The following is a 13,612-nucleotide window of genomic DNA, read 5'->3' as shown; positions in this document are numbered from 1 at the left end:
TTTCCTTCTCCACAGTAAACATTGATGCAAAATACTTGTTTAGTATCTTCCCCCATCTCCAGCAGCTCCACACATAGGCTGCCTTGCTGATCTTTGAGGGGTCCTATTCTCTTCCTGGTTACCCTTTTGTCAATAATTTATTTATAAAAACCCTTTGGATTCTCCTTAATCCTATTTGCCAAATCTATCTCATGTCCCCTTTTTGCCCTCCTGATTTCCTCTGAAGTATTTTCTTATGGTCTTTATGATCTTCAAAGGATTCATTCAATCTCTTGTTTTTACCTGACGTAGTTAAAAATCACGCAACACTAGTTTATAGTCCAACAAGTTTATTTGGAAATACTAGCATTCAGAGCGCTGCTCCAGTGCTCTGAAAGTTTGTACTTCCAAATAAACCTGTTGGACTATAACCTGGTGTTGTGTGATTTTTAACTTTGTCCATCCCAGTCAAACACTGGCTCCTCACATTATACCTGTCATGTGCTTCCTTCTTTTTCTTAACCAAAACCTCAATTTATCTAGTCATCCAGTATTTCTACAGCTATCAGCCTTTTCTTTCACCCTAACAGGAATAAGCTGTCTCTGGACTGTTATCTCATTTCTGAAGGTTCCCATTTTCCAGCCGTCCATTTACCTGCAAATATTTGCCCCCAGTCAGCTTTTGAAAGTTCTTGCCTAATACCATCAAAATTAGCCTTCCTCCAATTTAGAAGTTCAACTTTTAGATCCACTCTATCCTTTTCCATGTCTATTTTTAAACTAACAGAATTATGGTCTCGGGCCCCAAAGCGATCTCCTGCTGACACCTCAACACCTGCCCTGCTTTATTTCCCAAGAGTACGTCAAGTTTTGCACCTTCTCCAGCTGTTATATCCACATACTGAATCAGAACATGTTCTTGTACACACTTAACAAATTCCTGTCCATCTAAACCCTTAACACGATTGCAGTCCCAGTTTATGTTTGGAATGTCTGGTGACAAAAAATGTGCACAAGGTGCAAGGATTGAATGAGAATTTTTGGAATGTTGAGAATGCGAGGCACAAGATGTCAGTCAGTGGTGTGGAACTCATTGTGTTATCAGGGACATTGCAAGGTGTGGGATCTCAGAGAGACTGCAGTGCCGCAGCAATAGTGAGAGGATGTAGTGATGCAGAAGACTGCATTCGGGCTCCTATGCCAGGGCTAGTCCTCCTCGTCTGCATTTTTCTTTTTTACTTTTTCCTTCTACACTTTTTCTTTCTGCTGAAATGTATTTGATGAAGAGAGCTCTTCAGCAGGAAACAGCTTCGATAGGCTCCTGAGTGGTGGCGTTTTCAGAGGCAGCGTGACTGCAGAGATGACCGATCGGCCTGTGAAGCCTGGAGCGGGATTCTCACTTCCATGTGGAGTAGGCCCCTCACGGCAGAATGGTGTGGGCCACGAAGGCCAGACGGGACACTCTCTCCGTGGTATGGGTTGGGCTGTGAAGCTTAGAGTGGTGCACTCTCTGGTATTACATGGGCTGGTGTAGCCCGGAGTGGGACACTCTCTATGATGTGGTGTGGGCTGATGCAGCCCGGAATGGGACACTCTCAATGGTATGGCATGGTCTGGTGTAGCTCGGGACGGGACACTCTCTGCACTATGGCATGGGCTGGTGTAGCCCGGAGTGGGACACTCTCTATGGTATGGCGTGGGCGGGTGTAGCCCGGAGTGGGACACTCTCTGCACTATGGCGTGGGCTGGTGTAGCCCAGGACGGGACACTCTCTATGGTATGGCGTGAGCTGGTATAGTCTGGAGTGGGACGCTCTCTACAGTATGGTGTGGTCTGGTGTAGCCCAGAGCGGGACACTCTCTGCAATATGGCATGGGCTAGTGTCACCCAGAGTGGGACACTCTTTACGGTATGGCGTGGACTAGCGTAGCCCAGAGAGGGACACTGTCTACAGTATGGCGTGGGCTGAGACGTCTGGAACAGGAAACTCTGTGCGGTAGTTATGGGCTGGGAAAACCAGAGCGGGACACACTCGCTGCGGCATGACATGAGCCTGAAGACCCAGAGCAGGACTCTGGCAGCAGTATGCTGTAGCAGCAGAGAAGGAAAAGTTTAACTCTCTAAGTTTTATTTTGTGAATGGTGTTTATGTACGAGCGATGGTGCACACTTTTCACTGTGTTTTATACTGAATGCATGTGACAGGAAAGGATATTCAAGATGTACTTGGGTGCTAGAGCACAGGGAGGATGAAGGCAGGAGAATACAAAAGCTATTATCAATAGCCATCTCTCTCAACTAATGAGAAACAGTTGGTTATTTTGGATTGAGGGGAACCATGCCACATTAAAAATGGGCAAGGCAAGGAGACAGCCATCCATGTACTACACAGTCAGTACAGGGATTGAACCCTCACAATTAGCATCATTCCACAACACATTGTCACCATCTAAGTTAAATGACCCACAAGAAATCAGTAAAACATGACGACAGTAGAAGATTCTAAGTTATGATTATGCTGGGTAGGATAATTGTTCATGGAAGATTCTCATGATATAGATGCACTGGAGTTTGGAATGAGAGATTCTGAATGTAGTAGAAAAAAGGATTCAGGCTATGGGAATGGTACAGAGGTAGCAGAGAAAGGTTCTGCAGTTTAGACACACTAGGAGATAGAATAAGTGGGAGATGGGTACCAGGGTGTGGGTGCACTAGGATTGATAGCTGGGCAGAACATTAGTTTCACACAGAAGGTGGTGCGTATATGGAATGAGCTGCCAGAGGAAGTGATGGAGGCTGGTACATTTGCAACATTTAAAAAGGCATCTGGATGTGTATATGAATAGGAAGGGTTTAGAGGGACATGGGCCGAGTGCTGGCAAATGGGACTAGATTAGGTAAGGATACCTGGTCAGCATGGACGAGTTGGACTGAAGGTTCTGTTTCCATGCTTTACATCTCTATGACTCTATGTGTAAGTTCAAAGCCTTGGTATGTGTTGGCTTCTTTTTGACTAACATAAATCTAACCTTCCCACACCAAGATAATGAAGGTAACTAAATTAGAGTGGTGCTGAAGGGCTTTTGCCCGAAACATCGATTTTTCTGCTCCTCGGATGCTGCCTGACCTGCTGTGCTTTTCCAGCAACACTCTAATCAAAACTCTGATTTCCAGCATCTCCAGTACACACTTCTGCCTAATGAAGGCAATTTGTTAGCTCAATTGTTGCACTATTCATGGTACCAGCAGATTGACAAAAGCTTTCAGTTTATTTAAAAAAAAGAGATTTTATTTAAGTTAAGTTATGGTAACTGTAAGGACATAATCTCACCATTAATTAGAAGTCATAGGATATGCTGCTGTAACTGTCAGACAGTTCTGACTCCTGTGTCAGTGAAGTATAAACAGCTTTATAACTCTGAAGAACCATCAATGATGAAGGTCTTTGCTGTGGCACAGTTCTCTTACAATCTTGGTGCAATTGAAACAAATGGAGTCTGACAACATCACTTCCTTCGACCTGGCCCAGCAGGAAATCAGTAACATCCGGAATCTTCCACACGTCTGTTTTCTCATCGTATGGGGGCATGAGGTCATCAGAAAATGGAAGGTCGTCACCAAATGGCCAAAGCTGCTCTGGGGCCACAAAGTCACCCTGAAGTTGCCGGACACCACATTTTACCAAAACACCAGCGCTCCGATTGACTAACGGCAAAGCATCCAAATCGTTAGCTATCACATGCAGGTCTGTAGTTAACAAATACTGGGACAAGGTCTTCCTCAGATCATTGGAATCACACATAACCCGGGGACCCAAAGGGCTGTTGTGTAGAAACTGCAGGAACATCACATAGTCAATGGCCAAACGAAATCGAATTTCCCACGTACTGAAGTCACGGTGCCCTTCTCGTTCCAAAATGGAATTAACATTGATTAATGATCCGAAAGGATGATACTCTGTGAGAATAGTATGATCTTCTTCACAGTATCCTAGCAGTTTGACCACGTAGACACTCTGCAAGCCTTTCAGCATCTCTAGTCCATGAAAGAAGTCGTTGCTGAATTCAGAGACAGCAAGTCGAGAGAAAGCCACTTTGTGTCCTCGCCAATTTGCGAGGAATACCTGCAGGGCAAGCAGAGCCAGACCAGTTAATTAGATTAGATTAGATTTCCTACAGTGTGGAAATAGGCCCTTCAGCCCAACAAGTCCACACCGACCCTCCGAAGAGAAACCCACCCAGACCCATTTCCCTCTGACTAATGCACCTGACACTGTGGGCAATTTAACATGGCCAATTCACCTGACCTGCACATCTTTGGATTGTGGGAGGAAACTGGAGAACCCGGAGGAAATCCATGCGGACACGGGGAGAATGTGCAAACGCCATACAGACAGTTGCCTGAGGCTGGAATTGAACCCAGGTCCCTGACGCTGTGAGGCCCAGTGCCAGCCACAGAGCCACTGTGCTGCCCCACGATGTTAATAAGACAGTAGTCTTTTTTTTAATATAAATTGTAACAGCACAACGACAATACCAGATGTTAACTAATCTTTGTTTTCAAATCGTTCCATGATTTTGCCTCTCCTACCTTTGTAATCTCCATCTGCTCTGCAAATCTTCAAGAACCCTGCATTCCTCCAACCCTGGCTTCTTACGCACTAACTACTGCCTTTATCTTACCAATGGCAGCTGTACACTCAGCTGTCTGAGTCCCCTCCCAAAATTTCCAACCCTCTCACTCTTTTCTACTTTCAAACCTACTCTTGGACCAAGCACTCAGTTGCCTCTTTGCTACAGTGTCAATTTTTTTGTTTGCTCATGCTCCTGTGAATTGACTTGGAATGTTCAGTTGCATAAAGGACCCTTTGTAAATGCAAGTTGTTATTCCACAAAGGTGCACGCCTACCCTTGGCAGCTGGATACTTGAATACAGCCACACTGAATGGAAACAGACCATTCGGTCCAACTAGTCCACGCGGTGCATGTTCCCAAACTAAACTAGTCCAACTAGCCAGAGTTTGGCCCCTAACCCTCCAATATTTCTCATTCATGCACTTATCCCAATGTCTTTTAAACATTGTAACTGTACCTGCATCCACCACTTCCTCTGGCAGTTCATTCCACACACAAACCACTCTGTATAAAAGCGTTGCCTCTCATGTCAATTTTAAAACTTTCTTCTCTCAACTTAAAAATATGCCCCCTAATTTTGAACTCCCCCTACCCGAGGGAAAAGACAAGGACCACCAATAAAAACTATAGTGCTGTATCACAGTTCGCTGAGAACCGAGATCTGTCATTACCTGCAGAGTCAGAGTACTCACCAAATGCCCTCTCAGGTCATAGAGTCATGGAGATGTACAGCATGGAAACAGCCCCTTCGGTCCAACCTGTCCATGCCGACCACACATCCCAACCCAATCTAGTCCCAACTGCCAGCACTCGACCAATATCCCTCGAAACCTTTCCTGTTCATATACCCATCCAAATGCCTTTTAAATGTTGCAATTGTACCAGCCTCCACCACTTCCTCTGGCAGCTCATTCCATACATGTACCACTCTCTGTGTGAAAAAGTTGCCCCTTACGTCTCTTTTATATCTTTCCCCTCTCACCCTAAACCTACCTCTAGTTCTGGACTCCCTGACCCTAGGGAAAATACTTTGTCTATTTATTCTATCCATCCTCCTCATAATTTTGTCAACCTCTATAAGGTCACCCTTCAGCCTCCGACGCCCCAGGGAAAACAGCCCCAACTTGTTCAGCCTCTCCCAACAGCTCAAATCCTCCAACCCTGGCAACATCCTTGTAAATCTTTTCTGAACCCTTTCAAGTTTCACAACATCTTTCTGATAGGAAGGAGACCAGACTTGCATGCAATATTCCAACAGTGGCCTAACCAATGTCCTGTACAGCCGCAACATGACCTCCCAATTCCTGTACTCAATGTTCTGACCAATAAAAGAAAGCATACCATACACCTTCTTCACTATCCTATCTACGTGCGACTCCACTTTCATGGAGCTATGAACTCCAAGGTCTCTCTGTTCAATAACACTCCCTAGGACCTTATCATTAAGTGTATAAGTCCTGCTAAGATTTGCTTTCCCAAAATGCAGCACCTTGCATTTATCTGAGTTAGACTCCATCTGCCACTTGTCAGCCCATTGGCCCATCTGGTCAAGATCCTGTTGTAATCTGAGGTAACTCTCTTCGCTGTCCACTACACCTCCAATTTTGGTGTCATCTGCAAACTTACTAACTGTACCTCTAATGCTTGCATCCAAATCATTTATGTAAATGACAAAAAGTAGAGGACCCAGCACTGATCCTTGTGGTACTCCACTGCTCACAGGCCTCCAGTCTGAAAAACAATCCTCCACCACCACCCTCTGTCTTCTACCTTTGAGCCAGTTCTGTATCCAAATGGCTGGTTCTCCCTGTATTCCATGAGATCTAACCTTGCTAACCAGTCTCCCACGGGGAACCTTGTCGAATGCCAAGTGACAATCATTTATATTTTCCTCCTTTATACATTTTTGTATAAAATGACTTTTCTTTTGCTTTCCATAGTAACAGGACTGTTTAGTCTAATAGGAGAAAGTGAATAGGGACTGGTTACCTTAAGGGATAAATCTGTGTAATTCCACTCATGGAATTAAATGGCGTTGCAACTCAATTAGTGTTAGCTGGCTGGATAGTTGGTTGATAGAGTGCCAGTAACAACATAGGTTCAATTCCTACACCAGCTGAGGTTACCAATAAGGCCCTGCCTTCTCAACCTTGCCTCTTGACTGTGGTATGATGATCCTGAGGTTAAACCCATCAGTAGTTATCTCTCTCTAATGAGAGCAGCCCCACAGTCCTCTGGGATTATAATGAGTTTGCCTACCACTCAGAAAAGAGCCATTCAATCTAACAGGTCCATATTGACTGGACCTAAACCTGCTCAGATAACCATATCAGCATGATGTTCCATTGATTTCTCCCTAATGTGTTGATCTTCTCCCTAATTTATCAATGCTGTTTGGATCAACCACTCTTTGCAGTAGTGAGTTCCACATTCTCTTTCCTCTCTGACGCAAGCTCCAAATGTGTGAATTAACCTGCAGAAGCAAAGTTAATAAATCTGTACAAATTGCAGAAACAGACAGCATTCTAGCCTACACCCTCATTTGAATATTGGAGATGAGTTGGGGTTCCTTCTGTTTGAGGTCAAGTTAACTTCTGCTCAGTTGGGCAGTCAAGGGGTAGCATGCTTCTGAATGGAGGCTTGCCACTCTTTTTGCTTCAATTTACTGAAGCTTCTTGTGACAGAACCCTTTTGTTTAATGGCAGGTTTTGAACTACCATAGTAAGAGTGGTCCTAACTTAGAAGGTGCAGGACAAGCCAGAGATTGTACACATCTAATCTCCACCCTTGTCCCATTAGTGCAAAACCTTTATACACTTGTACAGAGGCACCTTACTGAGGAGTTTCTTATCTCCAGACTAGGCAACAGACTAATCACCTTAACTTCTGCAAATCAGGAGATCATCGTGGCTTTGGGAATTGCATCTGCAAAATAATAATACCCAAGTGAAAAGTTGTAGGAGAACTTAAATAATACAAAAAAGGTGCCTACCACAAAATACTGATTGTTATTCAATTTTAGCAAGTTCCAATAATTTCTGTTAGTGCTGAGTTAGAATAGAATCCCTACAGAGTGGAAACAGGCCCTTCAGGCCAACAAGTCCACACTGACCCTCCAAAGAGTATCCTATGCAAACTCATTTCTCTATCCTGTTACCCTACATTTACCCCTGACTAATGCACCTAACCTACACACCCCTGAACACTATGGGCAATTTAGCTTGGCCATTCACCCTAACCTGCACAACTTTGGATTGTGGGAGGAGACTGGAGCACCGGAGGAACCATTGAGCCACCCCAGAGTTCACGTACTCTTCCAATCAAGTCTTCTATAAATGATGATTAGAGAAACTATAGCCTGCTTTTACCTAGTAAAAGCAAAATATGCATTTACAGCATAATTCACACCCTCAGGATGTCTATAGCATTCTATGACCAGTATTTCTCCAGCCTAATCACTATTATAAAATGTAAGGATCTCGAAAGCTAATTGACATACAGCAATTGACAATCTGTTTCAATGATATTGATTGAGGGATAAATATTGGCCAGTGTACGAGGAGAGAATCTTCTTGTCTTCAAATAGTGCCATATATTCTACTACATCTACCTGATAAGACAGCTGAGGGCTCATTTTAACATGTCATTAATAGGGCTGTACTCCTGACCATGTGCCACGCCCTCAGTACTGCACTGAAAACTCAGCCAAGATCATTGTTCTCAAAGCATTGCTGCAGGTTTGAACGAACAACCTTCAATGTGACTCAAGGCAAGCTCAAGGAATAACAACTCATCTATAGTCTCTGGACTCAACACTGAATTCAACAATTTCTGATTATCATGTCCGCCGCCATTTTGTTACCTTTTCTTTGTATGTCTGAACTTTACTTGAGCTTTCACATGACAGCCGTTTATTATCCTCGCCATTCACACCTCGTCTCGTCACATTTTTGTCTCTTTCTTATTCTATTAACACTCCATTGGCTCTGCACCACCATATCTTCTGCATTTAATAGATCATGTCACACTTCTGCTTTTGTTCTTTTTACCACTGTTCCCCACCCTCCCCCCACCCCCACCCCAGCAAAGCCTTTCACTACAAAATTTATTATATTTGTTTTTTCCCATGTTCTGATGATAGCTGAGGAAGATCTTATGGTGCAGTGGCAGTGTTTCTATCTCGAGCTGAAAAGCTCTGGATCCAAATTTCACACCAAGACTTCTTGGCCATTGAAGGAGTGTTGGTAATGTGGCCAAACAGGTTGATTGTCAGAAAAGCCAAAGAACTGGAGATGCTGGAAATCAGAAACAAGCCCTGCAGAGCTTTCCTACATTCTGCCTCAAAAATGATTCTGAGCTTCCTGTTGCCTGCCACTTCAACACAGTGGCACAGTGGTTAGCACTGCTGCCTCACAGCGCCAGAGACCCGGGTTCAATTCCCGACTCAGGTGACTGACTGTGTGGAGTTTGCACATTCTCCTCGTGTCTGCGTGGGTTTCCTCTGGGTGCTCTGGTTTCCTCCCACAGTCACAAAGACTTGCAGGTCAGGTGAATTGGCCATGCTAAATTGCCCATAGTGTTAAATAAGGGGTAAATGTAGGGGCATGGATGGGTTGCGCTTCGGTGGATCGGTGTGGACTGGTTAGGCCGAAGGGCCTGTTTCCACACTGAGTAATCTAATCTAATCTAATCTAAAACCACCCAGTTTCCTGGCCATACCTCAGACTTGCTGCAGTGCTTCAGCACAAGCTGGAAGAACAGTATCTCATTTTCCACTTGCAGATCCTGTAGCTTTCCTGACTCAATAATCTTAGGGCCTGAGCACCTTCTTCCATTCTTTACCCCAACTCACACATACCAGACCTTGTCATCACATGTCCAACTGCTGTTCTCTCTCTGGGATCCATTGTTTAGTCCTCCACTCCCCCTACCCTATGTTCAGCATTCATACCAACTTTTTCCTAGCGACAATCAGCACCGAAGAAGGGTCGCTGAACCCAAAACATTAACTGTGCTTTTTCTCCACAAATACCACCAAAGCTGCTGAGGTCTTTCAGCAATTTCTGTTTCTGTTTTTGAGGTTGATTGTCAGCCTTCCCAAGACATCTGATGGTAACTTGTAAGAGCAGGAGAGTTTCCTGCTCAAGACAATAGCAGACCCTGCAAAACATTGTCCAAAGAAATAGGCCAAACCAATGGAGGTCTCTCGCCCAGTCTTGGAAATGACAGATGATAGGTTATTGACCTGATACATCACCTCTGTTTCTCTCTCCACATAAGCTGCCTGACCTGCATGATATTTTTAGACCTTTCTGTCTGGTTTGAGGATTGGAGGGGGAAGAGTTTACCTGCTTGACAGCACCTCGACCAATCAGCTTCACAACAGTAACCTCGCTCTGAATCACTTCGCAGGACAACCAGGACAGACAATCCTTCATTCCTCTCAGCCGGAAGTGGCCATATGGGCAGGAGTCTGAACTGTTGTCTTCCAGTCCCTTTGCCCATGGCAAGTGGTGTAGGAGTTCCATTCGGAAGAATGCAGTGACCGCAAGGAGGGCCACTACAAGAGATATGAGACCCATTGTCACCCTCAGTAGCATCGGAGGGCTGTGGTTACCAGCTGTTGTCCCCTGCATCTTCAAAATGCTCAGCCACCTGCACAGAAAGGATTCATTTGTAATAAAATGAGTTCTTACTCCAAGGTTAAGAATGATGTTATCTCCATAGTGAATGGGGATGGGATGGGCAGAATTTGACTGGGTGGTGAGGTTGAGAGATCCAAAGGACTATGCTGATTGTGACAGAAGGCTGGAAATTTGTTAACCCCATGTGTGAGTAGAGTCACTGCATCACAGCTGAATAAATTCTTAAAGGGTGTGTATATTTACTTGTCGGAATGTTATACATACAAATTCACACAATGGACTTCGGTGATCAAGAATAAGGTTTTGTCCAATGTTAATGAGCTAAAGAAATGAATGAGACTCATGTGGTGGATGCATGTTCCTTTAAATGGGGGAAGGGACTCTTTATAGTGGATATTTCAGAGATAAACATTCATTAAGGACTACGCATGGAATATTGGCTTTACTGGCTGGGCTAGTATTTATTGTCCATCACTATTTGCCCTTGAGAAGGTGATGGCCAGGTGGTCTTCATAGATCACCAAAGTCCACTTGGTGTTGGGAGGTGCACAAAGGAGAGAGTTTCAGGATCCTGATTCAGCAACATTGAAGGAATGGTAATATATTTCCAAGTAAGGATGGTGAGTGGCTTGGAGGGGAACTCACGGGTGATGGTGTTCCCAAGTATCTGCTCCCTTTGTCCTTCTTAGGTAGAAATGGTCATGGGTTTGCTATCTCAGTGAATTTCTACAGTGCATCTTGTAGACGATACAACACTGCATGTTGATGGTGAAGGGAGTGACTGTGGATGTGGTGCCAGTCAACTGGATTGCTTTGTTTCTGGAAGATGTAAAACTTCTGAATGTTGTTGAAAGTGCACACATCCAGGCAAGTGGAGAATGTGCCACTCCACTCCTGACTTGTACCTGGAGATGGTGGTCAGGCTTTGTGAAGTCAGGGGGTGAGTACTTACTGCAAGATTCCTAGCTTCTGACCTGCTCTTGTAGCCTCTGCATTTCTATGACTGGTCCAGTTCTGTTTCTGGTCAGGGGTAACTCTCCCTTCCAGGATGTTAATAGTGAGAAATGCAGCCATGGCAATGCCATTGAATGTCAAGGAACAATGGTGAGATTTTCTCTTGGTTATTCCAGGTGGACAATCCTTGACCTTCAACCTTTAATTGCTCTCCCCACGCAAAATTGCCATTTCCCCCCCCAATACTTCTATAATCTAAAGTGTAAAAATAATATGCAAGTAAACACGATTTTGTTAATACCTCTATTATCTGAAGGAGGAACCAGTAGATTCTGGTTTAATTCCTGCTCGAGTGCAGCGTTCGGTCTCTCTGCTGTCGGCCTGAACCGTCTAATGCTCAATCTTCCGTCTTCTCCGGGGACAGACCATCAACGGGAGCCGGATCGAGCTCCACCCGGAGCCCAAGCGGCCTCTCAAGCCCACCCTGTGCCCGGGAGATGGCAGCCGGAGCCGGCCCGCTCGCTGCAGACAGGCCAGCGGCAGGAATCAGGAGCTGCCCCGGGTTTAACCGGCTCCCGTCCCCGCCTGAAGAGGACAAAAACGGCGCTGTACCCACTGTCTGGGAGTCCAGCGCAGCCCCGCAGTTAGTAAAGCACACACAGAATAAGACGGATACAAGCCTAACACAGACACAGAGAGAGAGACTCAGACACAAGCCTAACACAGAGAGAGAGAGAGAGAGACACTAAGAGAGACACAAGCCTAACACACACATACACAGAATAAGACAGGCACACAAGCCTAACACAGACACAGAGAGAGAGAGAGAGACTCAGACACAAGCCTAACACAGACAGAGACACTAAGAGAGACACAAGCCTAACACACACAGACACAGAATAAGACAGGCACAAGCCTAACACAGACAGACAGAGAGAGAGAGAGACTCAGACACAAGCCTAACACAGACAGAGAGAGACACTAAGAGAGACACAAGCCTAACACACACATACACAGAATAAGACGGGCACAAGCCTAATACAAAGAGGGATAATAAGACTGACACAAGGCGAATACACAGAGAAACGAAGATAGAGACACAAGCTGAACACACAAAGAATAAGACAGACACAGGCCTAATATACAGAGAAAATAAGACTGGCACAAAGGCTAACACAGAGAGAAAGAGAGAGAGAGAGAGTGAATAAAGGCAAACACAAGCTTAACACACAGAGAGAGAAATTATACACCCCAAACTCTGACTGAGAGCCGGTGAGCAAGAAAATCCAGGCACAAAGGGACAGAAGTAAGCTGGTGAGAGATACAGCCCCAACCACAAAGAGACACACACAGAAAATAACAAACACAAGCCTAGCTGGGAGTTAATGCTAGACACAGACTCCAAGCCGGTGAGAACAGAAACCTATATACAATGAGAAAGAAAAACAGAATAACTCAGTCATAAATCGAGAGAGACACATTGAATAACACACTGAATGCCAGACATCGACTCATTCAGCAAGAAACATGACACAAAAAAAGAGACAGCAGAGAGAATAGCACAGATACAAGCCTGTTAGAGAGAGAGATGGGGCAAGTCCAAGAAAGAGACACACATGCCAGGGTCAGACACAAAGGTCCAAGCCTAAACCAAGACAAAAAACACAGACTGATAGGCATACTTGGACAGGTAGACAATAATCCAGAGGGAGACATGGACGTAGCCACAAACCCAGAAGTAAATAGAGGCACAACTGAAGAGTCAGGTGGGAAAGGCAGTCTCCAGGCTACAGAGAAAAAAGAGGCCCAGGCAACACAAAGCAGTCAGAAAGATTCAAGATGGCACACTAAATCGGATTTTAATTAGCTGTGCAGCTCCACAGAAATAAAGACACATGCTGTAAATATTCTCTTGTTCAATTTTTCTTGTGGAGACATGAAACAGATTATTAAATTGAGAAAATGTGAGAGGAGATGCTGTACCAAATCAGGACAGTTTCTGTGAAACCAAGCACCTAGATTATCAAAGAGAAAAAAGACAAAGGAAGAGAGATGAGTAGAGAGAACAATCCATTTTGGAAAAGCAAGGAAAGAATGAGTTAGTGTCTTTCACCATGAGTCCTCATTTCAGCTGTCATGGTGTTGTGAGAATCAACAGGTAAGAGTTTTGCTTCGGTGGAAGGAACAATTAGAGCTAGATTGACTGTCGTATTTATCAAATAATGAGTAACAAGGTGAAAAATGAGAAATATGAAAGGTGAAAAAGGCATCAGATGAGTTTTCTTTTGACTTGTCTAGGAATGTCTGATGCTCAAAATTTGTTAAAAATTACACAACAGGTTATATTCCAACAAGTTTATTTGGAACTACTACCTTTCAAAGTGCTGCTCCACTTTTTAAC

At 44.5% G+C, this 13,612-nt stretch overlaps 1 protein-coding gene across 1 annotated transcript; it reads right to left on the bottom strand.

Moving 5' to 3' along the window:
- Positions 1–3,298: 3,298 nt before the first annotated feature.
- pomk (protein O-mannose kinase) lies at positions 3,299–11,829 on the bottom strand. The gene is made up of 3 exons (XM_060851631.1): positions 11,513–11,829; positions 9,961–10,267; positions 3,299–4,101 (listed from the first exon to the last, which is right to left on the bottom strand). Exons 2-3 carry the CDS (start codon positions 10,246–10,248, stop codon positions 3,316–3,318), a joined length of 1,074 nt encoding a protein of 357 aa, XP_060707614.1. The 5' UTR covers positions 10,249–10,267; positions 11,513–11,829; the 3' UTR covers positions 3,299–3,315.
- Positions 11,830–13,612: the final 1,783 nt, after the last annotated feature.

Source organism: Hemiscyllium ocellatum, chromosome 36 (assembly GCF_020745735.1).
Source record: "Hemiscyllium ocellatum isolate sHemOce1 chromosome 36, sHemOce1.pat.X.cur, whole genome shotgun sequence".
NCBI lineage: Eukaryota > Metazoa > Chordata > Chondrichthyes > Orectolobiformes > Hemiscylliidae > Hemiscyllium > Hemiscyllium ocellatum.
The sequence above is the reverse complement of the archived record's forward strand: the minus strand, read 5'-3'. Positions and strand labels throughout refer to the sequence as shown.